This window comes from Chiroxiphia lanceolata, chromosome 15 (assembly GCF_009829145.1).
Source record: "Chiroxiphia lanceolata isolate bChiLan1 chromosome 15, bChiLan1.pri, whole genome shotgun sequence".
NCBI classification, from domain to species: domain Eukaryota; kingdom Metazoa; phylum Chordata; class Aves; order Passeriformes; family Pipridae; genus Chiroxiphia; species Chiroxiphia lanceolata.
The window spans coordinates 12,686,434-12,712,517 of NC_045651.1; the positions used below are offsets into that span (position 1 = coordinate 12,686,434).

General features: G+C 43.9%; 2 protein-coding genes across 8 annotated transcripts; one reads left to right on the forward strand and one right to left on the reverse strand.

Annotated features, from left to right (window-relative positions):
* Window positions 1-1,039: 1,039 nt before the first annotated feature.
* CNOT8 (CCR4-NOT transcription complex subunit 8) lies at window positions 1,040-9,360 on the reverse strand. Its single transcript, XM_032703272.1, has 7 exons — window positions 9,260-9,360; window positions 7,827-8,022; window positions 6,011-6,204; window positions 4,420-4,581; window positions 3,475-3,619; window positions 2,690-2,800; window positions 1,040-2,369 (listed from the first exon to the last, which is right to left on the reverse strand). The coding sequence occupies exons 2-7, from the start codon at window positions 7,941-7,943 to the stop codon at window positions 2,220-2,222; spliced, it is 879 nt and encodes a 292-aa protein (XP_032559163.1). The 5' UTR covers window positions 7,944-8,022; window positions 9,260-9,360; the 3' UTR covers window positions 1,040-2,219.
* Window positions 9,361-9,659: 299 nt separating this feature from the next.
* FAXDC2 (fatty acid hydroxylase domain containing 2) lies at window positions 9,660-25,812 on the forward strand. Of its 7 annotated transcripts, none has more exons than XM_032702544.1 (11): window positions 9,660-9,793; window positions 13,413-13,523; window positions 15,706-15,770; window positions 16,915-16,962; window positions 19,709-19,800; window positions 19,905-20,002; window positions 20,692-20,813; window positions 21,131-21,336; window positions 22,250-22,355; window positions 23,039-23,205; window positions 24,221-24,560. In XM_032702544.1, the coding sequence occupies exons 4-11, from the start codon at window positions 16,915-16,917 to the stop codon at window positions 24,375-24,377; spliced, it is 996 nt and encodes a 331-aa protein (XP_032558435.1). In that variant the 5' UTR covers window positions 9,660-9,793; window positions 13,413-13,523; window positions 15,706-15,770; the 3' UTR covers window positions 24,378-24,560. The 7 variants fall into 7 exon arrangements, with proteins under 7 accessions (XP_032558435.1, XP_032558433.1, XP_032558428.1 ...); XM_032702537.1 differs by having other exon boundaries at window positions 9,661-9,793; window positions 9,969-13,523; window positions 24,221-24,377; XM_032702540.1 differs by having other exon boundaries at window positions 9,661-9,793; window positions 13,393-13,523; window positions 24,221-24,377.
* Window positions 25,813-26,084: the final 272 nt, after the last annotated feature.

A 26,084-nucleotide genomic window follows, 5' to 3' on the forward strand; every position in this document is an offset into this window, starting at 1 on the left:
CAGCATGACTAGCGAGAGAGAAGGAATTTCCCCAGGTCAGGAAAAGTCCCCGCTTTTGAAAACATCCACAGCTGAACAAACTGCTTTTTGCTACAGTGGTGGTGAATTTGAGGTACAATCAAGCTCTCTAGAATGGTGCTATTCTAGAAGTGCCAAAACCAATTGTGGATTCTGCAGTCTTGAACATGTAATATTTTGAGCAGTTTTACAGCTTACCTGAAGGCTTTGTCTGTCTGGTTAGAAAAAGTAACTCTTCCTAAGAAAAGCACAAGGCTGTATGAGCCTTGGTGAACATAGCAGCTGTCTTAGTCACTTCTAGAAGCAACGTTTTAAATGCAGCAGAAAGGTTGATATGGGTGGGAGGGGAGCATGTATCATGAATTTAGAAAGTTTGTAAGTACACTAAAGATCATTGTTTAAGAATTAAAAGAAGTGATGGATTTTTTAGATCAAAGGGTGTTCCAAATTCTTCCAGCCAAAATGCAGACTTAATCCTGACAGACTTCCTGCTTCAAGCTAAATAAAGCTCAGAACTTCAAGAGCAGCAGGTGAAAGCCAGGGGTTAGACTAAAACAAGATCTTTCTGTAGATGTGTTAATCACTAAACTGTTGCCACCTACTCGAACTTGCTAAATTCTGTACAAAGTACTCGAAAACCACGTGGGGGAGCCAGTGCTTAACCAAACTGCCTTCCTGCACTTACGGCGGGAACCACTAGTTTAGATGGAGAAGGAAAGTGCCACATACAATTTTTCCCTTTAAGTGGCCACTCTGCACTGTGAGAATACTCCACCTTCCTGTGAGCTGTGCTGAGATGAGCAGGAAGAGAATACAAATCCCCCAGAGATCCTCAGCTCAGCTTTCATCAGCTATTGTACAATAAGCTCAAATGCAGATTTTACAAAGAACTATCCCAGTTGCACATCATAAATAGTAAAGGAAACAAACTTGAGCATCTTTTAGCATGTATCCCCCAAATTCAGATTCCAGAGCCTCAACTTTGGAAATTCTAGTGCTTGATAGAAAATCCAAAACAAAGCCTGGTTTAAAAAAATTTATTTTACAAAAAATAAAAACTAGTATTTACAAGCATTTTAAATACCAGCTCTAAACCTCAACTCCTAACAATGGATTAAGACTTTTTAAAATGCCAAAGTCTTATGAACTTTAGGTTTGACATGTCCAAAAGGGATTTTTTTTTTAAGAAATGTCATTACAGAGCTGTTGAAAAAAAAGTACTGCAGAATAGCTCATTTTTTTCAAAGTCAGAATCCCAAGTTCTTCCATCCTCTAACTACTTTTCAGGTGTATATAATGAAAAGAACCAGTTGTTTTATCTGTTAAGCAAACTGTAAAATTAGGGGCTGGAGAAGCAGGGGAGAGAAGAGGAACAAATACTTATCCATCTGCTGAACTAGCTGTGTTGCAAGGAGAAGAATAAAATTTGTAGGTTGAGTTGAAGAAAACTGAAGTCAGAGTATTGGTCCAATCCCCTGCCAAAGGTAAACTTTTGGGCCTCTGAATCTATTTCCAGAACAGTTCCTTAATACCCGTAAGAAAAAAGCTGAGGCTCAGAATGGGTCAAACCTGTAACATACAGAATTAGAAACTAAGGAGTTCTGATCAAATCAGCTCCATTAATATCCACTCCCACGGCTGTTAAAGCAAATCTCCAAATAATTTTAGCTGCAAGGATCATTTTTAATGTCATCCACTCCCAAACCTCTGCAGTGATCAAAGGGAGCAATTTTCGCAGACTACACAAAGATAAAATTAGCAAAACATGAGGTGAAGCTGTCACCCTCACACCATGCAGAAGTTTTAAAATAAGCTTTATAAAGCACAAATTGCAAATCTGTGTGCATGTCTGTGTCCATTGTCACTGGATTTCCAGACCCTCAGCTCTACTGAATATCTACCATTAAATCTTCCTTGCAGATTCTGTACAGTATAAAGAGGAAAAAAATAAACAGAGGTATACACAGTAGATTCTGTCCTTTGCCCTTGGTATTAAAAATATGGCAAACCACAAATGCTGGTATTAGGAATTCAGTCAGCTCTTCTGGGTTTCAAATGAAGATGCAGTTCTTCAGCAACACTGCAGGCCTTGCACAGCCTGTGGACTGGAGAGGCCTTTTGTTTGAGACACTATTAGGGAAAAAGGTTGAGGACAGCAGCTGCCAATGTGGTAAACATGTTCTGCTGAGGGGCACCGCTCATCACGGCTGCATGTTGTTGATAATGGCCAAAATGCTCATTTTCTCTTGGGCTGAGTCCACATCTTCATTTTGTTTCTGAGCCACCCCCGTGCCAAGGCCATACAGTCGCCCACAATACTTTGCATCGTCAATTGTATCCTCAAAAAACAACTGCAGATTTAAAAAAAAAAAACAAAACAGGGAAGAGAAACAGGTATTGTTTAATTGTGCCTCTAAATCAGAAAGCATCCAATGCTAATTAAACAGCTTATTTGAAATTGGCCACCTCTAAGATGCAGCGTGCAAATTAAAATAAGCACATTAAAGAGGAGTAAACAGAACAAGTCTGTGCCAATATCAACAACTCCTATTACTGACAGTTTGAAGTGTGATGGCCACAAGGCTCAAAAAAATCCAAAACAAAACAAAGAACACACTGTACATGTTGACATTTACGGGTAGGAACGGGAGAAAGGAGGACACTGCAGTACCTCTTTCATTCTGAAGAACGCCATTCCTGTGAGAAGAGAGTCTGATCCTGCCTGGTGTTGTCGTCCAATTCGCTGCAAATCCAGCTGATCTGCCACTTCCTGAAGGCCACCCTGCAAATAAAACAGAACAGGTTTTATTTTAGAAGATCTACCTCTTGCCAAAATTGCCACACTTCTCCAAAACATGAGGACAAACACTGAATATGATAAATCGATGCAGATTCCAGCAGTACACACACACCAGCTGTGAGTGAAACACAGTGGCAAATACTGTTCAAGAGTGCATAAATAACTCTTCTCAAATTCAGGTGCCTTCCTTTTCCTGCTGCAGATACTTGAGATGACTGTGGGTACATTCATAGGTTACACATGCTGGACCTTTCCCTCCCTTTACTCAAACAAGGCTGTGATTCATTAGATAGATTACTTTCAACCCTCTGAGTGTCTACTAATTGATTAACTAATGAAGTCATGGAGTGGTTCATGTAAAAGAAACAGCCCTGCATAGGAAATATGCTGAATTATAATTAGCCTCTGATACACAAACCGGAAAGGAATTCCCCATTATGGGAATGTCCCCTTTATAATAAACATACTGATAAGTCTCATGTGGAGATGGCAGCACCCATTAGAGACAAACTGTGTCACAGGTGCTTCTGTGTCACCACTGGCTTTTACACAAGTTCCAGTTTTAAGACAACATAAGTAGCAGTTCTGTCACTTGGCTTTCTGTACATTTACAGTGTTGATGCCCATCACTTGCTTGCTGGGGAGAGACAAGTTACCTTGAGGTTTTTGCAGCTTTTCATTAAGTACTTCACGTCATAGATAGATGGGAAGAAAAGGTTCAAGATATGGAAAAATTCATGTTCCTCTTCTGGTAACTTGGAATCTGTCAACAACTTCACCATGTAGCCAAAATCATAACCACTGAAAAAAAAAAAACCATACAGAAACCAGATAAGCAGACAGCACCTGTAACTCAGTCAGTAGCAATATCAAATTTTTCAACAGAATTTTACTCGCTGTACCTTTCAAGCCTTAACATATTCTGACACTCATAAAAGTTCTCTGGATCAGAGCCAGAACTCATCCTGATTTTCATGCCAATGTAGGACTTTGGAATCCTCCTTGAGTGACTCCACTAACCTCCTGTGAAACAGCTAAGCCATTGGGAAGAACATACATCTCTTCCCAACACTGTACATTTCTGTAGCTATGGGCAATACAGAAAAGCAGGAAACCCTGGAAGTGTCTGTTGAGAGAGGAGGAGGTGATGGCAGGTCCTTTCACTTGTGATGGCATCAGACACCAGAGGCTTTGCAATCAAGTTGGTTGAAAGGCTACAGGAAACATCTTAACCACACAGATTTCTTTCTCTATGTAAACACAAGATGGAAGTTCAGAGCACCATCAACAGTATGGTAAGGAAAAAGAAACAAAATCCTTACTTCACAATGCATTTACTAAAGTGTAATCATATTTTAAATTGTTACTAACTTCTTGCATTGAAGGAGACTGTAACAGCAAAAGGATTTGCAAGCAACACATACACAAAATTCACACCACGAAGTGTCGCGTGTCCTTACTTCTTAAACTTGGCCTTCATATCTTATTTTAAGAACTGCAGGACTGCTGATTTTATTCCTTAAAATCTGTGTCAGTCTCCATGGAAAAAAGCACAGAATCAAGAAAAGATTTGAAAGGGTCAGTGACCATCTCAGACCCACCTGTGGAAGGAGAGCCATTTCACACTGTCACTTAGGACAACCCCAGATGTCATCAGCAACTCAGCAAAATGCAGGGTATCAATCCCTTCTTCTTCGTGCTTCTGGAACTGCAGCCCAGAGCTGGCAAGGAGGTCTATGGAATCCTGAGAGTACATGTCCTCCCTGAAGAAAAAAAACAGGTTTGCACTTAAGGTGCTGCCAAGATAAGTTCATTTTAGAAAAACTGTCCCCACACAGTATTTCAAGAATTGGACTGACCAGTAAGAGACCTCTGGGTTCCACATTTGTCTCTCTAGAAAATTCAAACTGACTCAGTTTTAGTATCACTACCACAGCCCCCTACATCTGTAACAACCTGTTCTGTGATCGTAACTAGTTAATAACTCTGTTGCTAGCGCAAATTCCAAAGATTCCAACTCCATCAGAAATGAAACTGAGTTTTGAAAAATGCCACTTCTGCAAGGCAAAGGGAAGCACCACAGAGAAAAGGGGAGCTCTCTCAAAGAGGAAGATGTGCAACTCTAAAGCACTGAGCATCATTCCTGTCTACATTTTTCCTTTTCACTTCACAGCATGTACCACTTTATCATCACCTCCACTTCCATCTCTGGGAGTAAACAAAATTGCATCACCCTTGACTCAGGAAGGAGGACGGGGATGAGTGATGATGTGCTTGGTAGAGAGCTGAGCAGGAACCTGACTTCTTTACTGGTTTGCTTCATTTGAGGGGGAGGAAAGGACATGACAACACACAGATCAAAGTTCCTATCAATATGATTACTCAGTCAAATGAAGTGATCACACTGTGAAAACCCCTTCACTCTGATTTCAATACTTCTAAGAGGCTCACAGATTTGTGGAGTAAATAGTACAACTTTTGGGTTCAAGAACTGTGCGCCCTGCACAAAGTAACTAATGCTTTCCAATGACAGCTTCATAAAAATACTAATTGATTTCCTATAAATGTGTGGTTTTGTCAGATAAACCTTTCTTTATTTCCAGGCAGCTCTAGTGGTAATTATGCTGAGTTTGTCTTTATAATTACAGGGGAAGGAATAATGAAACTTGTTTCAGCTGCAACCCAGGATATTGCAGTATGGAGGAGACAAGAACTGCCACGCTCCACTTAACAATATTCATTCTCCTGAACAGGTGTGATGATTACATCAACATGTTTTTAGATCCCAGTTTATATTTTAGCATGGATCTGTAAGGAGGTCTTTTCCTTTACAATGAAAACAGCACATCCATTTATTTTTAGCAGAAAGACATGGATTTTTACATACATATACCTATATATATATATATCTATCTACATAAAATACTTGAAGTTTCAGACTATAACACTGTTCCAGAATAAGACACATAAAATTATCAAGAGAAAGGGTATTAAGGATTTTAGCACAGTTTTGACTTCGAGAAACATTATTAACTCCCAAAGAGGTTCCCACATATTCTGCATTAGAATCTGAATTTTTATTGCTGGGAATCAGCCAGTGATGATGAGCACACGGACACCAGCATTTGCCAAAGGAAAACATCTCCACAACAGAAGAGAACAGGAAATTATTCCCCGGCTCAAAAGACTCACGTGAGGTTGAATTTGAAGTTAAACTGCCAGGTGTTGATGCCAGAAGGATATTCCCCCTTCTCATTTGTGAAAGTTAGGCCCAGCTGGATAATTTTCAGCAGGTCGACGTTACACCGCAGGAGCTGGTACTGGTAGTCTGTGGAACTGCGGAATTCCCCGATCAGCCTGACAACAACTCCAGGAAACTCTGTGTCCTGGGACAGAAGGGAAAATTTTGTTTCACCATGTTCTCTGTTAGAAGTCACTATTATCCCTCTATTAGAAGTTTATTTGGTTCCACACTTGCAGGTCTCACCAGTATTCTGTGAATTATTCTGTTAAAATCAGCGGGTTTTTCCCCTCCTTTTCCATATTCATACAGCTTTTAAACTACTACAAGTCAGACACTAAAAAACTCCACACAATTAATAAACTATTGCATTAATTTACTACACATATGCCTTCTTACAGTTTTGTTTTATTCCAAATCAAAACCGTTGCAAAGCCCTCCAACATGCATTACTGTACAATCTAAACATCTCTCCCTTGCAACAGACTCCCTCATTTTCCCTAAATCTACTACAATGAAATAGTTTTTATTTATCCAGCATTCTTTCACGTTCTAAATACAAGTTAGATTTGGCACTCTGACCATCTTCATTTGATAGCCCAGACAGTGAAACCTTCACTGTTTCTGAGGAACAGCCAATGCCTACATTAACAAAAATTACTATCAATCAAAACAGACTTCAACAACAGTAACCATCTATTAGACAAAAAACCATCTATTCGATGAAAAACATTTTACTTGGCCAGAGACTATGTGCTACCTTTGCTGAAACCCAAACTGCCACACTATTTTTACCCTCAGATTAGGTCATGTAGCTTCTACTGACTATATGCAAAATCTTCCACAACGAACCCAGTGCTGGTGCATCTGACAGAGTCTCTCCCTCGCCCAAGATGTTTTTGTGTCCACTCTGACAGCACAGCCACTAAAACAGGCCCTGAGCACACTTTCAGTGAGATGAAAAAGATGCAAAAAAGCTCATTTCCCACTGACATATGACAACAAGAAATCATATTCCCATCCACAACTGCATTTGACACAGAAATCCTGCACACTCTGCACGGGCACCTGTCTTCGTGCCAGACTTTTATTAAGGACTTTTCCTATCCTGAGGTTTAGTATTCCTAAGCAAAGTTGGCAGAACTTGCAGTATCAAAACTAAAACCAGTTCTTTATGTAACTCACTGGGTGCTGCCAAGCAGATACAGACTTGTAAGAGCAGGAGGAGATCCCTCCCATCCGGGGGAGATTCTGGTCTTCTTAAACAAAGCTTTCTGAACACATTGTCTTATCTACAGCCAGAATATTTTTCTTCCCTAAGAATCAACATCTGCCCTCATTAAAAAGGAGCTGGAGGCAGCCCAGCTGACTGGATGTCAGGCCTTTAGACCTACAGTCCCATGGCATCTTCCACAGCCAAAGAGAGAAAGACATCCAAAGGACAAATACACCAGTGGAAAAATAGAGATTTAAACACAATTATGACCTGTTCCATTTTTGTATTGTACAAACTAAAACACCATGAATAGCTAAATGTTAAATTAATTCATCTTTTTAAGTGGGTCTCCATCTTCCCCTTTTTTCATGCTCAACACTGCCTGTATTAAATTCTGGAAAGTTACTCAACATCTTTTTAATTTTTCACCTCTTCTATCGCAGCTTGACTGCGGGTAGGGAGAAATCATTTCTCACTCAAGAATCAACTTACTCCCTCTACCCGAAAAAATCCCTTGACTAAGGCAATTAGGTTAAGTATAAAACATTTACCATGGCAATGTAGCTGTAACTCAGAACGATCTCCCGAATTTTCCTCATCTCTTCCTCCAGGTTGTTGGCCCATACTTCACAGATAACCTGGCTGTTCTCTGCAAGAGCTGCTGGCATCTTGCAGCAGAGGAAAGGCAGCTGATGCTGAACTCAGACGACAGTGTAGAATCACAAGCTGTGCAATCTTATCAGTGAGCTGCATTAAAGAGACACATAAATAATGCTTTAAATGAAGAGTCACATGAGAATAAATGCTCTGTAGCAGTCAGTCACACTTCCATTTCCAGCTTCAAACAACCCATTTAAAGTTTACATCAAGTTTCTTCTTGCTTTTATCACTTTCTGTAAACGTGCTGATTGAAATCTAGAGCACCTGTTCAGAGTGGATGCACAATTAACAGTACAGTTATTCATGCAAAGAATCATTATCCCATCTTTCTCCTTCTCCTGGTATAAGCTCTGAAACTTTGGGCACACGATGTACAGCAGGGAATCCTCATGTTTAACCCTCAGCTACTGCCCCAGCCCTGGAAGTGTTCAGGGCCACGCTGGATGGAGCTCTGAGTAACCTGGTCCAGTGGCAGGTGTCCCTGCCCGTGGCAGGGGGTGGAATGGGATGATCTTTAAGTTCCCTTTGAACCCAAATAATTCTGTGATTCTGTGATGAAGAGCTTTTAAACACAGTAACAGAACGTGTTAGAGAGAACACTCACATAAGTTTCAATGTGCATGAATGTCTGACGGGGGATATGTCAATAGGCTGGAGCCAGGATCTGCTCAGTGGTGCCCAACAACACGACAAGAGACAACAGGCACAAACTTACACACAGGAAGCTCCACCTGAACTGTGGAAGAACTTCTTTCCTGTGCAGTGACCGAGCACTGGAACAGATTGCCCAGAGAGGCTGTGGAGTCTTCCTCCCTGGGGATATTCCAGAACCCACCGGACGCAATCCTGTGCAATGTGCCCTAGGATGGCCCTGCTGGAGCAGGGACGTTGGACCAGCTGACCCGCAGTGTTCCCTTCCAACCCGACCCACTCCGGGATGCTGTGATTCCCTGCTGTAACTCAGGACACGCTGCAGGGGGGTATTTCAGCTTCAACATTCCAGCTGACACCGGCAGCGTCAGCAGCGCTACCCCGGGACAGCTCCCGCGCTGGGACACAGACCCTGCTCAGGGGTCCCGCCCAGCCCCCGGCCGGGCCCTGAGGCACAGTCACCGGGAGGCACCGAGCGCAGCCTCACAGCCCAGGGGTCCCCTCAGGGCCCCCCTCCCTCAGAGCGGCGGGGCCGCCCGGACGCGGCTCACGGCGGGGGGGAAGCGGGCGGGCCGCCGTCCCCGGCGGCCCCTCAGCCCAGCCCCGCAGCCCAGCCCCGCTCCTGGGTGCCTGTGCCACAGGGCCCGCCCCATTCCCGCAGCCCCGGCGGTACCTGCAGCCCGGGGCAGCCCCGGCCGGCACGCGCCGCTCCGTCCCCGCGCAGCCGCGATGGCTCCGAGTCCCCCCCGCCGCGGGGGGCGGTGCTTCCGGGTCTCGCGGCTCTTGCTCTCGCGCGAGGTGGCGAACCCGGCGGCGCGCGCGGCGGGCCGGGGCGGGGCTGGGGGAGAGAGGAAACGTTACGGCGCGCGGCCGCGCCGCCCGCACTGCGCATGCGCAGAGCGATGGGAAAGCAGTGTTTCCCTTCCTCGTCCCCCCCCTGCGGTGCCGGGAATGGGCTCAACCGGGTTCTCAGCGCTGCGCGCGGCGGGCGCGTCCAAAGCCCGCGGGCGGGGGGAGGGATGAGGGGTGAGGGAGCCGGGAGCCTCCGCTCCCTGAGGGAACAGGCGCCATCGCGCCCGGCGGGACCGGCTGGGCTCCCAGCATGGGGAGCCACAGCGCCCCGACCCCTCGGGACACGGGCTGCGCCGGGCCTTGGCTGAGCGTCCCCGGAAGGATCAGCGGCCGCCCCTCCCTCACCACAGGGGAGGTGAGGGGGTCCCCGGGTCGGGGCCAGGCCCGAGGGCGCGCAGGGTGGCGGAGCGGGATAAGGGTTCATTTTCCAAGGCCCAGAGTGCAAACCACCGCTGTCCTGGCACGTGTCGCCCCTAAGATGCAGTGGGTATCGAGCTCATTAGCTGAGGAAATTCTGCTGCTTCCTGCAGGAGCGTAGAAGTCTTACCAGTCCGTGCTACACCTGCAGACTTTTAGTCTGGCTTCTGCTGTTCCGGGAGTGGAATTTCAATTCAGTTAGCAACAGAAGTTTCTATCTGGTGAAGCAGTATGAGCGAACTGCTTGTGGAACGCGGCCACCAACACTGCTTTGCCGGCTGATGCTGATGGCAGAGAGGCAATTTATTTGGAAGCTTGTCTACTAATTAAGCTTGGATAGTATTTCCTTTAGTCTGCCTGCCTTCTGGACAGGGTTGCATCTGTTATAAAATACATATGTGTGTGTGTGTGTGTGTATATATATATATATTTATATGCATTCTAGCACTGGGTTATCTGCCCACCATTTGGGAGTCTTTCTTCTCACTGAGTCTCAGCTATTTGCCCACCCATTTCGACCAAAGTATCTGGAAAACCGATTCATGGGGTCTTTCCCACTTCATAGTTCATTAAAACTGTCTCAGTTTTAATGTTCATGCCTCAGCAGAAATGTAACATTTAGAAGAGGGTTTTTGAGTGCTGCTCTCTGTCAAGTGACCTTGTTGCTGTCAGCATCTTATGACATGCCATTATTTCATGTTATTTTGAGTCAAAGTTTATCTTCATAGCTGATAGTTACCATTTTGCCTTAGCTCTGCAGTCTCTGGCATTGAGTATCTTATCTATTATGCAATATGCTACATGGGCAGAAAGTAGTCACCTTTCTGCCCGTGGTCGCTTGAGTTTGGGATTTCATGCTAGAAAACATGTTGTTAGCAGGTAAATTCACCAGGTTGGATTACAGCACTCTGTGCATAGATTTTTTTTTAATTCCCTAAAGAGTTCGGAGTTAAATACACATACATATTTTTCTTGCTCATAGACCCAGCACTCGAAGGTATGTTGAATCCAGGGGAAAAGGGAGGATGCATCTTCTCAGGACAGTGTAAATATTTGTGCCTTGGTACTCTCACAAAAATGTGTTGCAGGCAATAATCACCTGTGATAAATTACACTTGTAGTGTTTAAAAACTCCAGTGTAAAAAAAGGCTGTTGAAGAATGTTTGCAAGCACTGGTGGGGAGTGCTGGTGACATATTTTGCTGATGGAGATCAGAATTTGTTTTTCCAAGCATGGCTGATTTTGATCATTGCTAATAAAGACGAAGAATAGCTGGAAAAGGCACCTTCCTCTTTAAAAAAGTCCCATGGTTTTTGTACTTGGAAGTTACTATGCTCCAGGTTCAGCAGTCCAAGGAGTCCTCACACCCTCTGGTTCTGTTAAGACTAGAGTACAAAAAACAGTTTGTGTGTGTAGAGCTACATTATAAAGTAGAATAAAGGGGTTTAGCTCAACATTTTCGTGTTGGGCAGCTGGAGCTGCATGTCCTGGATCATGCCCTGTAGAAACAGTTGTTCCTTCCTTGTAGAGCTCAGTCACAGCACCACAAATGAGGAAAAAACTTACTTATGGAAATCCTAAAAGTTTACATTTTTCTAACCCTTCTGTGGTTCCACAAATGCTTCCAAAGCCACCACTGCAGTAGTAGGTGGTGGCCACGTGTGCCCTAGGAGATGGTTGGAAATCTGGTTCAGAACACAGGGAATTAGGGAATAGGTGAGGTGTGCCAAGGTCAGATTCCTCTTCAGCGTTAGAGGAACTGTCAGAGTGGGTTCGTACAAGCCGAAATGTACTTCAGAGATTTTCTCCTGATACTCTTTTCAAACAGTGAAACAACCAGTGACTATTAAAAAAACTGTGGAGAGTGATCAAAGGTATTAAGTCTCTAATCAAAAAGCTTTTCTGCTGAGAAGAAATCAGACTTCTTGCATTCCTCAGCAAAGATTGCACCAGCCTTGGAGTGTCTGTGGAGGAGACACCAGTGCAGGGCACAGGGCAGCCAGCAGAGAAGCAGCTGATTAGTGACAGCGTGTGCTAGACACAAGTTGCAGCAGAAGGTAAATGACATTTACATCCCTATGATGTAATGTCATGAGCTGTCACATCCCTGATGTGCTGAGCTGTCTGTTCCTATGGGTATGAATATTTCAGAGATCACCCATGTTAGAATTGAGCAGTGGTTTCAAAGGAACACCGAGGTCTTTGAAATTCATTGTTTTATCAGCTGCTTTTGGCTGTTGGATGAACAGTCCTCCCACTGCAATCTCAAGTCCAAAGAAAGATGGGCTCAGGACATCATCCATGTGGCATCCCCCTCTTGAAATGCCCATTTCCACTTCCTCCTCTGCATGTGAGTACATAGTTTGAAGGAATCACATTCCTCCCTGTTGAGTCTGCTGTCTTTGATAAATAACAATTAGTAGCAGTAGCTAAGAATTACAAATTCCTACTATGGAATTCCTACTACTTGGAATTAGTGAAGAGAAAGTGTCAACAGCAACAGTAGCACTGTTAAATTCTAGTCACGCTTGCAGCCCCCTGCAGCTCCAGCTCTGCTGGTGTGAGAGCTTGCTTCACCTGAGAGTGGCCATGCAAGGCTAACTGTGAGGGAGAGCTGATATTCCTTGTTTTTCCTCATGTGAAAAAATAAGTCTGGAAAGTTATGATAATAACACTCAGTTCTCAGAGCTTAGTTTGTAATAAGTCACTATATATTGGGTAAGTAACAGATTGGGGCCACATTTGCATAAGACCAATACTACTGTAAATTACATCTTGCTCTCTGCAATACCATAATTACAGACTTTATGGTCTGTAAACATCATATTCAAAGACAGCTAAGCCCAAGCACGTGCTAACCTATATGCATCTTCTTCCTCATGGAACCACTGCCTGTGACTGGTTGAGGACGCTGTGTAACAACAGCGTTGGTGTGATTTATAGACCTAGTACAGCAGAGTGAAAACTGAACTGCTGGTTTTTTGCCAAATTGCACAGTAACCCTTACTGCTTTTAACAAATACACCTTTGACCCATTCAGTTGTACTCACTCTAGCTATTTTGTGCTCAAAACGTGAGTTGCTGAATTATAAAAACTGCTTATCCTTAGGGTGTTGATGGCTGTTTTATTCTCAAGTACTGTGATGAACTCTTGATGAAAAATTCTTACCTGTGGAGATGTGTTGCACATGCTTAACTGAGTAACAGCACATAGGCACGGGGAACACTGCCAGCACTAACAGTGAGTGACATGGCACTGGCTTCACATGACTTGTCTGGGAGGGGACAGCCAGCTCTGCTTGGAAACACACCCCTGTTGCCTTTGCCTAAACCCTCATAAAGTTTCCACAGCAGTAGTGAAAGATGAAGAGTTGAACTCTGGGCTCTGAATAGACACAAAGGACCTCTCCTAGGCTACCATCAGCAGGAGGTGAGCAAAGAATGGGCAGCCAGAGTTCAAGGGTGTAGTAGCTTGAAAAGATATGATAGAAACTTTGAGGAAGTCATTAAAGGGCAGTGTCATGTGTGTGTGTGAAGTCCATTGTGAGCTTTTCTAGGAAGGTGGTTGCCCTCAGACCCGTGCAGGGCTTGGTAGGACATCAAACACGACGTCTGGTCCTGTGTCTGTCCACAGAGTTTCGTGGATATGCAACTGCTCAGGTGACCAGGTGAGTGGTCCTGTGTTTTTGTTTCTATATGTTCTGTACTTTCATGAATAGTTACAGTCTTTTTTCTCCCAGGAGCAGCTTTCCACTGTCTGCGCGCTATAAGGGTTGATTCCAGGGAATTAATGTCTACAACAGAAGGTTTAAGCAGGAAGGCAGAAGGAATACTGAGGTGGGCAGCCAGTCACTCAGCTGCACCTTCTGTGCAGGACTGTCTGGCTGCTGTCAGAAGGGTGCAGTGCAATGGGTACAGTGCAGGGGGAATGGCACCTGTGGTGCCTCAGCTTGGGCACCAGAAATCTAAGGGGGCAGCAGAGATGGGGCATAAATAATGATGCACATGTTAAAACAATTGTTAAAAATATGGCAGTTCTTCCCTTTTCAGATTATACTGAGCATTGTAAAACATGGCTTAGACAAACTAACCTATCCTGGTACCTGAAGTGGAAAATTTGCTGAAAACAGATCTGTGACTTAATGAACACTTGTTGGACAAATGAAGTTATACATGGAAATAATAATTTAAAAAATGTATTAGAATTCTTTTTTGACTAGTGTATGTATCCCCTTTAATGTCAAGAGACTGACTGGAAAATCAGTTACTCTTATTTTAAAGTTGAAAATTTGATCTGGATCAAATTTTGTGTTAACTAATTTGAAATAACTGAAAAGGAACTCTTTTTTTTCTTACACAGCTCTAGTTGTAGCTGATATTTGGAAATAGCTGCAGGCAGCTGAGAGCTTCACTGGTTGATTTGGGGCTGTAAAACATGCCAACATGAGAGCAGTGCCAAGCAGTTGAATGGCTTTTTTGTTTGCTGAAACAGCCATGGTTACATGAATGGTTTTCTAATTTATTTGGTTTATCCTGAATCAGGAAAGACATTACCCAACACTAAAAAGAGTAGGTAACTAGATGTTGGGGAAAACCTCATCCATCCAAATTTATCTTGGTTTAGTGTAAATAATGTAAAGTTTTATCCTGAAATGTGGCTTACTAGAGGTTGCATATTGCATTTTACACGTTAATAAGTGTTGCACATTACTGTTTTCAGCTCCCTGCTGGGTGGTTTTAAAGATGGGGATGTGCATAGCCAAAGGGCAAATAATAGGAGTTATAACAAGGCAAATTCTGAGGGGAAAAAAATCACAGTGAAGGTTGTCAAATACTGGAACAGATTTCCTGGAGACGCTGTGGAATCTCCCTCCCTGCAGACACTCAGCTGTTGAAGGCTCTGAACAACCTGTTAAGAAAGCTGGAATGGAACAAAGCCTCAAAAATAAATGGATTATTCAAGCCTGACATATTTCAAGCATTAGTGGTGTTTTCTTGGAGGCAGTGGGCACACCTGCCCTAAGAGAACCTCTGTGACAAGATGGGCATATAATGCATGTTATGTAACAGATGTGATCAGAAGGTCTTGTAAAAACTGTGATAAGATCAATTTAAATTTATCCTTGTGGCGAGGATTATTCACGCTGTTGTGTTCAGGCCAGCAGGTTATTTATGATTGTTTCTTACGGGTATTCTTCATCAACTATCTTAGAGTCCAACTATATTTTATCAATAAAATTGTGGTTGGCAAACAACATATAAGAGGAGAAGAGGATTGGCCCTGGCAGCTCAGAGAGTCCAGCAGTGAGGAGCTCTAGGTCTGGGGAAAGACAAGAAGCCCTGGACACTGAGCTCCCTAATGCATTCTCATTTTAAGCAATAGCACCTTAGGGCACTTCTCACACTACCTTTTTTGGCCAAAGGAGACAAAGTGGACTTGGGTTTGGGTTTTTTTTAAGACTGCTACCAAAAGTTAGCATTTCCCATAGGAGTACATCCAACCCTGGTATTGAAATAGGGGGTTGGGAGTTGAGCTCATGGTTTCCAGTTTCAAATCACTTTTTGCCTAGTTTTTCTTTTTTCCTTCTCAAAACTGTTTAACATTAGTTTTCTTCCACTGAAGTGTGTGGTGGGCTGTTCTTGTCCTTTTCTGTCCATGAGTAAGCAGGAAGAAGGTGTCTTAATTTTTCTATCTCATGCCCTTTAGCCTGCATACTAATATGTAATGTAAAGAAACAGAGCTGGAAACACCTGTAAATAAACAGAGTTGTATTTGTAAGAACCCAGAAGGCTATAATTTCAAAGGTAAACTATAACCTCCTGGCTAATAAGTGGACTTCTTTTTGGCAGTGTATTCCTCCTTTCTGAGTCGCTGCAAGAAGAGTACTCCTAAGAGGCTTCCCTCCATCATAAAGGTAATAGAATATCATCTTCCTAATGGGTAATTTTCCAAGTGTTTGTACCTTAGACAGGTGCCTTTAAACCTCTCTGTGCTTTCCTTTGTACCTTAGGTAACATGTTTTGCCTGTGCTTGAATATTCTGCTGAGTATGAAAAGCAAAATGGATTAAATTCCTCAATCCTCAGTAATCTGGCCGTTGTATTATTAGAACTTGTGTGTTTGTTCTTAAAGATCATGTGAAACCAAGAAAACATTAAGGAATGTTTTGTTAACTTTTGCTAATTATATTTGATGATAAGAGCGTTGCAATATAAAACCAGCTACACAGTAATCCCTAGGACAGCCAGAACATGGCCTGACACAGAGAACCCTTCATGGCTGTGGCCAGTGGTAAAGGCCCAGCAGCTACTTAAACCTTGGGTCTGATTTATTTTTGAAGGTTTTTTTAACAAAATGATTAACAAATGGTCAAGCCAGAGCCAGATGCAAGGGGATTTATTATGGGGTGGCCACATGTCCATTTAGGACTTTAACCCTCCAATTGACCGTAGCAGGACTTGAAGCAAAGATGATTTTATCAGTTACCATGTTCTTAGGCTGTAATTTACAGTTTCTCTGCCATGTGAGTGAAGGCTGTGTGGAGCTCTACTGTGTTAATCCTTTGTGGCACAAATTCACTTTGTTGTTTTAGGATTTTTTTTTTCATTCCTGTTAGTTTAACTGCATGCTGTTGTTATGGAAGAAAACATCCCACATCATCATTTCCTCACAGTCTGAGAAGGGCTGGAGCTGCTGCTGGGTGCACTGTATTCCTGGGTCAGATCAAGGGAGGCAGCTGTGCCACAACACACATGTGCCACGAACAAAAAGCTTTGGGTTTGGCTATTCTCCCATATTTCTTTGTTAGCCTTGCATCCCTGTTAGTCTTCTGGGACACTTCTAACTCATCAGGAAATAAGGGTGTTTTTCTTCTCTAGAGCTCAGCTTTGCTCGATGGTCAACATGAAGGATGGAGCAGGACAGGACAGGGCACACAGAGTAAATATTTTACACTTTTGCAATTCACTGGAAGTTGAGGGGATTTGCTGTTGCCAGCGGTGTGTTCTTTCACTCTCCAGCTGTCCAAGGTTCACTTACTTGGATCACCTTTTATTTCAGATGAAAAGAGACTCTGGATATTCCACCATGGCTGAGCAGCAGAAGCAGGTAAAGGCTCAAGGTATTCTTTTAAGGGAAGAATTATCCAGGTGCTTTGGAAGGCTGGATGTGTTGAATCATCTTCTAAGAGAAGTGACAGACTCATCCGCGTTCCGATCCCTTTAGTACAATTAGGAGCTCATCTCTTATCACTACAGCAGCATTTCCCCGGTGTTTTTCCCTTCCAGTGGACTGCAGCTACAGCAGCAAGTGAGGAGAGGCCTGTTATCTTTGTGTGGCAAGAACCCACAACACTCCCCCATAACCAGAAGCTGGACCACCTCACTGGGCCCAGACCCAGCTGATGTGCCCCAGTCTCTTCACCATGCCAGCAGCAACCCTGTTCTGCACTTAAGGAATTTGCCAACTTCTACAAGCCCTTTAAGGGCAAGAACTCAAGCAATCCTTGAATTAGTTTGGAAACTACTTTGCTGGAGCTGTTGGCATGAAGAGAAACAGGGTGTTAAGTACTTGGACTTGATGAACAAGATTTTTTTTATATATATATGTAAACTTCTCTGCTTCTACAGCTCATGTAATTACATTGTGTGTGACTTGTTCATGTAATCACTTCATCACATGCAATAAAAGCACAGCCCCAAAACAAAACAGTTTCTAGCCAAAGGGCTTTTTAAATAGCTGAGGTTCTAAGCTTTACCTACTCTATCCTGTCTCAAGGCAAGACTTGCACAGTGTGTGGTGAGTACTAGGAGTTATTAATTTTTGAAACTTTTGAGTTCTTCAGCTGGAGGATGCTAAAGCATCTGAAATTTTATTTGGTCTAACTAAAAATTTTGACACTTGTAAGACATCAGAATTTTTGTTTGGTATATTCTTTCTTCATCCCAGGAGAAAAAGCTCAAAGCTTTTTATAGCTTTTGTAACATTTTTTTTAAAGAATATGTGGGGGATGTTCCAGGGTCTAAATATTAAGAAAGTCTTACTTCAGCATAACATGGAGGCAGCTGGAAGTATGAAATTGCTAAGAGAGCAGATCTCCAGCCCAGGATCCAGCAGGCACTATCTGAAGCTGGAGTTGAGACTTTTGCCAGCCTGGCCTTTGCAGTTCAGTACAGCCAGTGATAACACTGGCAGCTGATAGCATTGCTATAATATAAACCTGTAGGGTTCACAAACATCAAGCTGTAGGGCAAGAGTCCTGGCAATTAATTCCTCCCCAGTTGCTCACTTGATTAAAAAAAAAAAAAAAAAGAAGGTGATAAGAGGAAATGTTTGTTTGTTTTAATAAGGAATATTTCAGTGCTAACAAGCAAAGTTCTGTCCTGGGACAGATAAATATTGCTGACAAGTCCTGGGTCACATTTAATGTTCTGTAGCTGTTACAGAATCTGAAAGCCACATAAAGAGAATTTTTCTGTATTGCATTACCCTAAACCACCTGCATTCAATGTTTCTCAGTGAGCTGCCTCTCTTGTTTGTCCTCTCTGACAGGAGACAAGCAGAACTGCAACTATGAATCATACTATTTCTACTCCAGTCTGTTTGTACAGCACAACACCACAGTTAAAAAACAGGAAGGACAGAGGAATGAAGAAGACAATAGCTGGTTATTATATAATATTATTTTAAAATTGCATTGATTTTTTAAAAAACATTTATCCTGCAGATAAATATAATTCATATTCACTCAGGAAAACCCAAACTAAGATTGCTGAACTCCAGAACCAACTCAAACTTGGGCCACTCTAAAAGACAGATCATTAATTACAAATTTGTCATATATTTGCTAAACATCTTGGTTTTGAATATTTAAATGTTCAAATATTGAATGCTGCTTTTTGAATATACTTATTCCTAGAATCAAAAGGTCTCACTGGTAATTTTCTGAGTCTTACAGCTGCTCTGTACAGTTAAAATCCTTACTGTGATAAAAAGTCCTGCTAACATTAGAGCTGCCCACAGGAATATTTCTTCAGACGATAACATTTCTGTGGCCGAGAGCAGGGATTTATAGAACTTTGTACTTGTGAGAAGCTGAGTGTTTTAGCTCCCTGTTGATGTGCAGTTGTTTTATACAGATGGCACATGATACCTGCTGGCCAAGTTGTACTCTGAGCACTGGAGCTGAGTTGTACCTGTGATGGCCTAAAGGCACAGCAAAGTGAATTATGAAAGGAAAGGTGTTAAAGCTCTGTTATACTTGGGGAAAAAAGGCAAGTTCCTGGGCATGTGGGCAGTGGGCTTCACAAAGTGTCTTCAAAACAAAAAGGAATGTTGAGAGGAGAGGTTCTGGATTGACTGGAGCTGTTAACCAGGTCATCTGAGCACAGCAGTTCTTGACTGTTTTGGGGGGGAAAAAGCATACTGTATCCTGGGAGGGAGAAAATACTGAAGGAGGGAGGTGCTGAAGTGGAGCACCACTCCTTACCCCCAGGTGTTCTTTTCCCACTGCTCCGAGTTATCCAGAAGCTCCTTGTATTATAGCCCTCCAGGTACTGAGCAGCATGCCAAATAAAAGCAGAGAGGGAAAAATCAGTGGTCCTTTCTCTCCCTTTGGTTATTCCAGAGAAATTCCACATCAGTGACACATCAGGTCTGTGTAAGCATGGCAGATGGATGTGTGTGTACTCCCCCCTCAATTACACACAATATCCCATAGCAGCTTTGTTACTGTGTTCTTTAGAGTGTGTGTGAAACAAAACAGGCCATCACAGGACTGCCTTTACCATTGCAAATACCAAAAATGCCAAGGCAGGCCTCAGCAGCACGTGCTTTCTCTTTTTGCTTCTCACAGGAAGAGAAGCTCTGGGATGCCTTGAAGATCAGTGCCTACGCCTTCAGTACAGGCCTGCTCACGTTCACTGCCTTAGTGAACTCTGTTTCTTGGTAAGATTGTTCAGACAAAGTGGCTTGAGGGGAAACTTTTCTGTGAAAAGGGGAAAAAAGTGGATGACAAGAAGATGGGCAACCAAGAACTCTTATTTCCACAGGTTTATGCAGGATATAGCTTTAGGCAATTTCTGGCAAACAACATGGCTGAAGTTCTACAACTTCTTTGAGGGAGATGAGTGGACAATCTTCCTCCTTGGTGAGTTTTAACAACACTCCTCTGTAGGAGAAATCATCCATGTACTATATGTAAAAGGGGTTCATGGACCTGCCAAACTCACTAATCCCACAGAAAAGCACTGGCTTGGAAGCCAGAGACAGCTGATGTGGTGCAGCTGTTCTGCCTTTGAATGGGGTCACCATTAGACCCCCTGTCCAGATTAAAAATCTGATATTTTTGTGCTGCTGAAATGGCTTCCCTGTGAAGATACTTTTCTCCTGTGAGAACCAAATGACTCAACAGAACTGATTACTAAAAATTTAAGTACAATTAATGGATTTTACTCTTGCTCTAGTACCTGTAAAACTCTTCTCTGTGATTAACAGCTGGTGAACAGAACTTATAGGGACCTTGCAAGGTTCTAGGGATCAACTCAATGTTATACTAGTATTTAAAAGTAACCCAGAACAGAGAGGCCTTTTCTTAGCCTCAGTTTTCTCAAGTTTCAACCTGTGAGACATTTGTCCTCTTTAACCTCCTCCCCATTCTTTAGATCTTACCTGGATGTCAAAACTTACCCATATTCCATTTTAAAGCATCTCAGGGCAGGTCTTGGCACGTCTGAGTCCCAGCAAGGTCCTCTGGATACTATGCCAGTGTATTTTGTTTCTGATTTATTCATAGCTCTCAATTCATTCACACATCTCTGCCCTCTCCTCACGCCACAGGGGCTGCATTGGTGCCTGCACTTGCTTTCTGGGGCTTCAATGGAATCCTTATGGTGGCTGATATAACAGGAAAGCCAACTTTCATTACTCGCTATCGCATTCAGCTGGGCAAGAATGATCCTGTAAGTACTTCCCACTCTGCCTCTTCTGCTGGCTAAACACTTCCTGCAGTCTCTTAGGCCAGGAATGGGGAGAAGAACCTGTTATGCTTTTCTCTTGCAACCAGGTAGGATTCCAGGAGAATCAAGCCAAGTCTTGTACATCCACTGCAGAGAGGAAGGCAGATCCTGTAATCAGGTTGCTGATCAGATCTGGATTGACAGCTTGTTAAAAAGTTGGTCCCAAAATGAACTGCCTATAAATCTGAAAACTTTTTATCCTTCCAACTAAAGCTGCATCACTTCTTACTTTGCCTCAAGTCCTGACTTCTCTTTTGCAGGTGGACACAAAGAAGCTGTGCCAAGCCATCTACACAGCACTGGGTAATCAGTTCTTTGTCTCCTTGCCCATGCTTGTGGCCATGTTCCATGTCATGAAATGGTGGGGCAACACCTTCAGCAAGGAATTACCCACTTTCCAGTGGTTTCTTGTGGAGCTAAGCATCTTCATCATAATAGAGGAAATTCTCTTCTATTATACACACAGGTGAGCTGAGCACAGGAACAGGACTCTGATTCTCCTCCATGCCTTTAAGCTTATACTCATCTCCTACAACAGCAATAATCCTAGTCCCCCCCTTCCACCAGTCTAATATTTATATGGGAAAACTTACAGGTCCTGAAATGCACCCTTACAACATGAGGCTTTGGTGCTGCCATTACCTAGAGTAAGCAAAAATGGGTAAAATTACAAAGGTGGAACAGCTTAGAAGCTAAGGAAGAAACAAAACAGGCAGCTTTACACAAGAGCTGTGTTCTTTGAAAGGAGTGAGGCTCAGTATCCTGAAAGAAAAATAGTCCAAAAGGTCAGTGACTGATCTCCTGCTCCCTTGTACAACACCTACGAAACAGGGCCTGGCTCCCAACACTGCAGGATTTCTAGAGGACAAAGCTAGAACAAGGAGGACAAAAGCCTACAAAAGCCCATGCAGAAGTGAGCTCAGCACTCTCAGAAATATGTAGGTTTCCCTTTTAGACAAATACACCAAAAAAAATGTAAAATCCATTTCTTACAAAGGGCCCATGGAACCAAAAATTCTGACTCTAATAGTTGCCAGTTGGAAAAGTCAAAACAGTGAAAATACAGAGTCCTCTCCTAAGCAGTACTCCCATATTTGAGCAAATGAGTCATTCAGGGACATTGATTTATAGGATTTATGTGGACTAAGTTTAACATCACCCAGTGGACACAACAATTAAGTGAAGGCTCAGTACTACAGAGAGAGAGCATGGGAAGCCAGGAGTCCTACACTCTTATTCCCAGCTTAAATCCTTAAGCGAGAGGAGATATGAGCAAGTCCCCCACAGAAATTCTGTGTTCTGTTATTCCGTGTTCCTTTCTGGCAGAGCTCAAAACCTGCCTTTCTCTGTTTTCTCCTTTCTCTGTTTGCTCTGCTTAGGCTTGTTCACCACCCAGTCCTGTATAAGCACATTCACAAGAAGCACCATGAGTGGACAGCCCCCGTCGGCGTGGTCTCCATTTATGCTCACCCTGTAGAACACATAGTAAGTGGATTCTCCCATAATCACCCTCCAATTGCTGTGTGGAGCATGATTTCCATGGGATTAGGAGGAGTGGTAAGAGAAGAGAAGCAAATGTGATCAGTGTTTGCAGGAGTGTCTCCCAGCGCTGCTCCAGCTGAGACTTCCCAGAAAACACATCCCACCTTGAAAAGATTCCACTTAGAAGCCCCATCTCCTGTTAACAGGAGTCCTGGGCCAGAGCACCAGCTCTGAGTCTCTGTGTGTGTCACGGGCAGGACACAGTGAAGTGATGCAGATCATCACATTGCTGTGTGTGTCCACAGGCCATACCCTTTTACAGTGACATTTCCCAAGAGCAACCTCAGTGTTATTCCACAGTGAAGCTGAAATTCATACCTCGGACTCCAGGATGATTTACTGGAATCATGCTGCCCTCACATCCATGGTTTGGTCTCATGTCTAACTCCTACTACAAGCTTAGGGAGCTTGGGCTGTGACTGGTTTGCAGTTAGTAGAACTCTGTTAGTCCCATAATTATTTTTTGGATGATTATGTAACTTTATTAAGATGTTCACAGAGGCATCTTCCCTTTGAGCTGTTTGCACAAAACTAATGTCATGCATCACCCAGGTGACACAATTCAGCTCCTAGAGGAGGTCTGCTTGTTGTGGAGCATTACTGAGGTGGTTTGTTCTCCTTTCCAGCTCTCCAACACACTGCCTGTCATGACTGGCCCGCTGGTCATGGGGTCTCACATTGTTTCAATCTCAGTGTGGTTCTCCCTCGCTCTCGTAACAACAAGCATTTCACACTGCGGATACCACCTGCCCTTCCTGCCATCTCCAGAGTTCCATGACTTCCACCACCTCAAGTACGTCTGGGCACTGCTCAGCTTCCCCCTCCCCTCCTGCTGGCACTCTGGCACTGCCGGGGGGCAGAGCTGCTTTCCAAGGGTCGAGTGGGTTTGCACAACTCATGTACAGGCAGAGCAGCTCTCCAGTTCACCTGCTGAATGCTGCCAGTTCTTACAGCAGTTAAACAGATCAGGATTTCAAGGGACTCCAGCCCTATCAAAGACAGTTCTCTGCAAGGCTCTTCCTAGAAGTTTAGAGGACATTGCATGTGATGTAAAGACAGAGCAAGGGCAAGTCACACAGGTGAAGTGAACATGCAGGAAGCCTGTCTGTTCCTCTCCCATACACTGGGATTAGAAACACTAATCAGATAACACCTTGCTCAGACAATTAACCCTTCCTGGCAGAGATTCCCAGCCTCCTCCTATTCTGGAGAGAGCAACTGCAGCAGGTTGTTCAGGGACACATACCTGAGCAGTGGAAGAATTGTTCCCATCTCCCAGCTGTCCACCAGATTCAGACACCTCCAAGTCTGCCCCTCCTACAGATCCAGCCCATGGGACAGTTCACTCGCCACCCAAATGTTGGGCAGCACCACAAACACGGTGCCAGTTCTTATCTGTTGTTTCCTCTGAATCTCAGCTCCTGTCAGGACAGATGATTGCAGATCCAAGATGCTCTCTGGGCAGGACAGCTGTGCCAGTATCCCAGTGCTGGAAGCACAGCCACTCTGTGACCCACGGCAGTTGAGTCTTGGGAGCACATGGAATGGTAATACAAGTGTCCAGCTGCTCCCACAGCTCAGCTGCCTGGGAGAGTCGTGGCTGCTGCTCAGTGCCACCATTTCTGGGTAACAAAGGCACCACAGAGGGAAACTGCACAAGTTTCACCCAGGCTTCAGCAGAGCTGCCAGGGACACTGGTGCAGGGGCAGAAATCAGACAGGTTACAGGGCTCCCAAAGGAATGGAAATAAGAAAGGTGAGGTAACCTCAGTAGCTTTCTAGTGATGTTTATCTTTGTTTGGTTCTCAGGTTCAACCAGTGCTATGGAGTCCTGGGAGTGCTGGATTATCTGCATGGCACAGACAGAGTGTTCAGACAAACCAAAGCCTTCGAGAGACACAAGGTCCTCCTCGGCCTCACACCGCTCTCCGAAAGCATCCCCGAGGCACCCAAGAGGGCTGAGTGAACCAGCCCAGCAGCTCTTGTGACCAGCAGAGTGAGAGACAATGACTTATGCCAAATAGTATTTTAACTGGGAAACAAGTTATTGTTCACACATAACGAGACCCAAAACTGAAGTTAAACATGCTGCTGGAAATGACTGCACATTTACTGCAAAAAAAAAAAAAAACTCTTGCTCTAGAAATCTATTTTTAAGCAAAATGTAGTGGTTTGCTTCTTAATTACTTGCACTGTCCCTTGGTTCCAGCTGCCTGTGCATGAGCCAGGTGTGTTCTGGGCCATGTGGCTCTGGGGAGTTTTCATTGAGAATTACTGAGCTTTTGGCACCAGTTTCCACGGGCAATGCCTTGGCCTCTCTCAGCAGCACTGACACTATAGAAACACCAGCAAGGTCACTGTAATTGCATGTGATGGTATTAAAACCACTATATTTCTGAGACTCAGAGCACCTGGCATAGTAGATGCAATCCCATGGAAAATCAGTGGTGCCATAGCTTTAGAAACTCTCCCCTGCCCATGCAGCAGAGACCTGACTCCCCCTGAGCAGTCTCTCCTTGGGAGAGGTCAGTCCAGCTCCACAGACCAGTGGCAAACAAAAGTGAGTTTCCCCTCATGGGACAGGGAAGGAGCTGGGAGCTGATGTGCTACATGCCATCACCTCCTCCTGCTGAGCCTCCAAGATACAACCAAAATTCCACAGTGATAAATTATGGAAAGAGTCTTTCCAAGGAAAGCCAAGTCCCTGCTGTCCTGAGCTGTGTGGAGATCAGTGAAACACTGTAAGAAAGGACTCAACATAGCAGCCCCCAGAGCTTTATGCACATCCCCAAGTACCTACAGACCCATCGAGACATACTGTGAATTTTCTCAATCTTTTTAAGTTTCAGTCTTGCCTGGGGGCCTGGGACAAAAACAACACATCTCCCCCCAGTGCTAGAGCAGCCCCCCGAGGAGAGGACACGCAGGGCTGAGCTGTGCTGCACTCACCTGTGGTCAGCCCAGCTCTACCTGTGGAAGTCAACTCGCTTCCCCAGCCCTCCTCTGGTCCCTACAGCCAGACAGGGATGAACCTGGCCCACTCATCAGCTCCCAGCTCCCTGGGGAGGCCAAGTCAGCAGAACAGAAAACCCAGGCTGCGATGTCTTTTGAAGTTTTTATTTTTATACATTTTTTTTTGTATTAAAAAGGAAGAAGCATAATTACCACAAATTACAAAGGACTAAAGCATTACTAGAATAATGAATCACATCAGCCTAGAAAGCAGATAATCTGAATAATATTAATGTTATAATACAAGCTCTCATTCAAGTATTTTACATTTTTCTCTTTTCCATTTATACGTGATGATGATCCTAGCACATGGGTCAAAGATTATGTACTATCAACAGAGATGGATCATGTACAGCCGGCCGTATTAACAAGATTTTCCTCCCAAGTGATACATGGTCTGTGATGAGTCATTTTAAGTTTGTCTCTACGATAAATGCAGCTGAAGAAGGTTGCACACACTTTCTAGTTTTGGGAAACAGAAGGCTGAGGTTGGACACATGGGGTTTGAGAAGGGCCAGCACATCAAACCATCACCCCTTTAGCTCCAGGCGAGAGAGCAGAGGGCTGCACTCGCTGGGGTGCAGCTCAGCAGGGGTTTCTCAGCCACAGATCCAAAGGTTTTCAACCCCAGCGGGACCAGGACAGGCTGGGAGGGGAGGAG

What these genes read in the sequence shown, in the direction of transcription:
- CNOT8 (XM_032703272.1), bottom strand. Translation starts at nt 7,943, where the DNA reads ATGCCAGCAGCTCTTGCAGAGAACAGCCAGGTTATCTGTGAAGTATGG. An exon ending in AAAGCTGCAAAAACCTCAAG is followed by an intron (nt 2,801 to 3,474) that starts GTAACTTGTCTC and finishes TTTTATTTGCAG; the next exon opens with GGTGGCCTTCAGGAAGTGGC. An exon ending in CGTTCTTCAGAATGAAAGAG is followed by an intron (nt 2,370 to 2,689) that starts GTACTGCAGTGT and finishes TTAAATCTGCAG; the next exon opens with TTGTTTTTTGAGGATACAAT.
- FAXDC2 (XM_032702542.1), top strand. Translation starts at nt 16,915, where the DNA reads ATGAAAAGAGACTCTGGATATTCCACCATGGCTGAGCAGCAGAAGCAG. An exon ending in AGCTGGGCAAGAATGATCCT is followed by an intron (nt 20,814 to 21,130) that starts GTAAGTACTTCC and finishes TCTCTTTTGCAG; the next exon opens with GTGGACACAAAGAAGCTGTG. An exon ending in CTCACCCTGTAGAACACATA is followed by an intron (nt 22,356 to 23,038) that starts GTAAGTGGATTC and finishes TCTCCTTTCCAG; the next exon opens with CTCTCCAACACACTGCCTGT.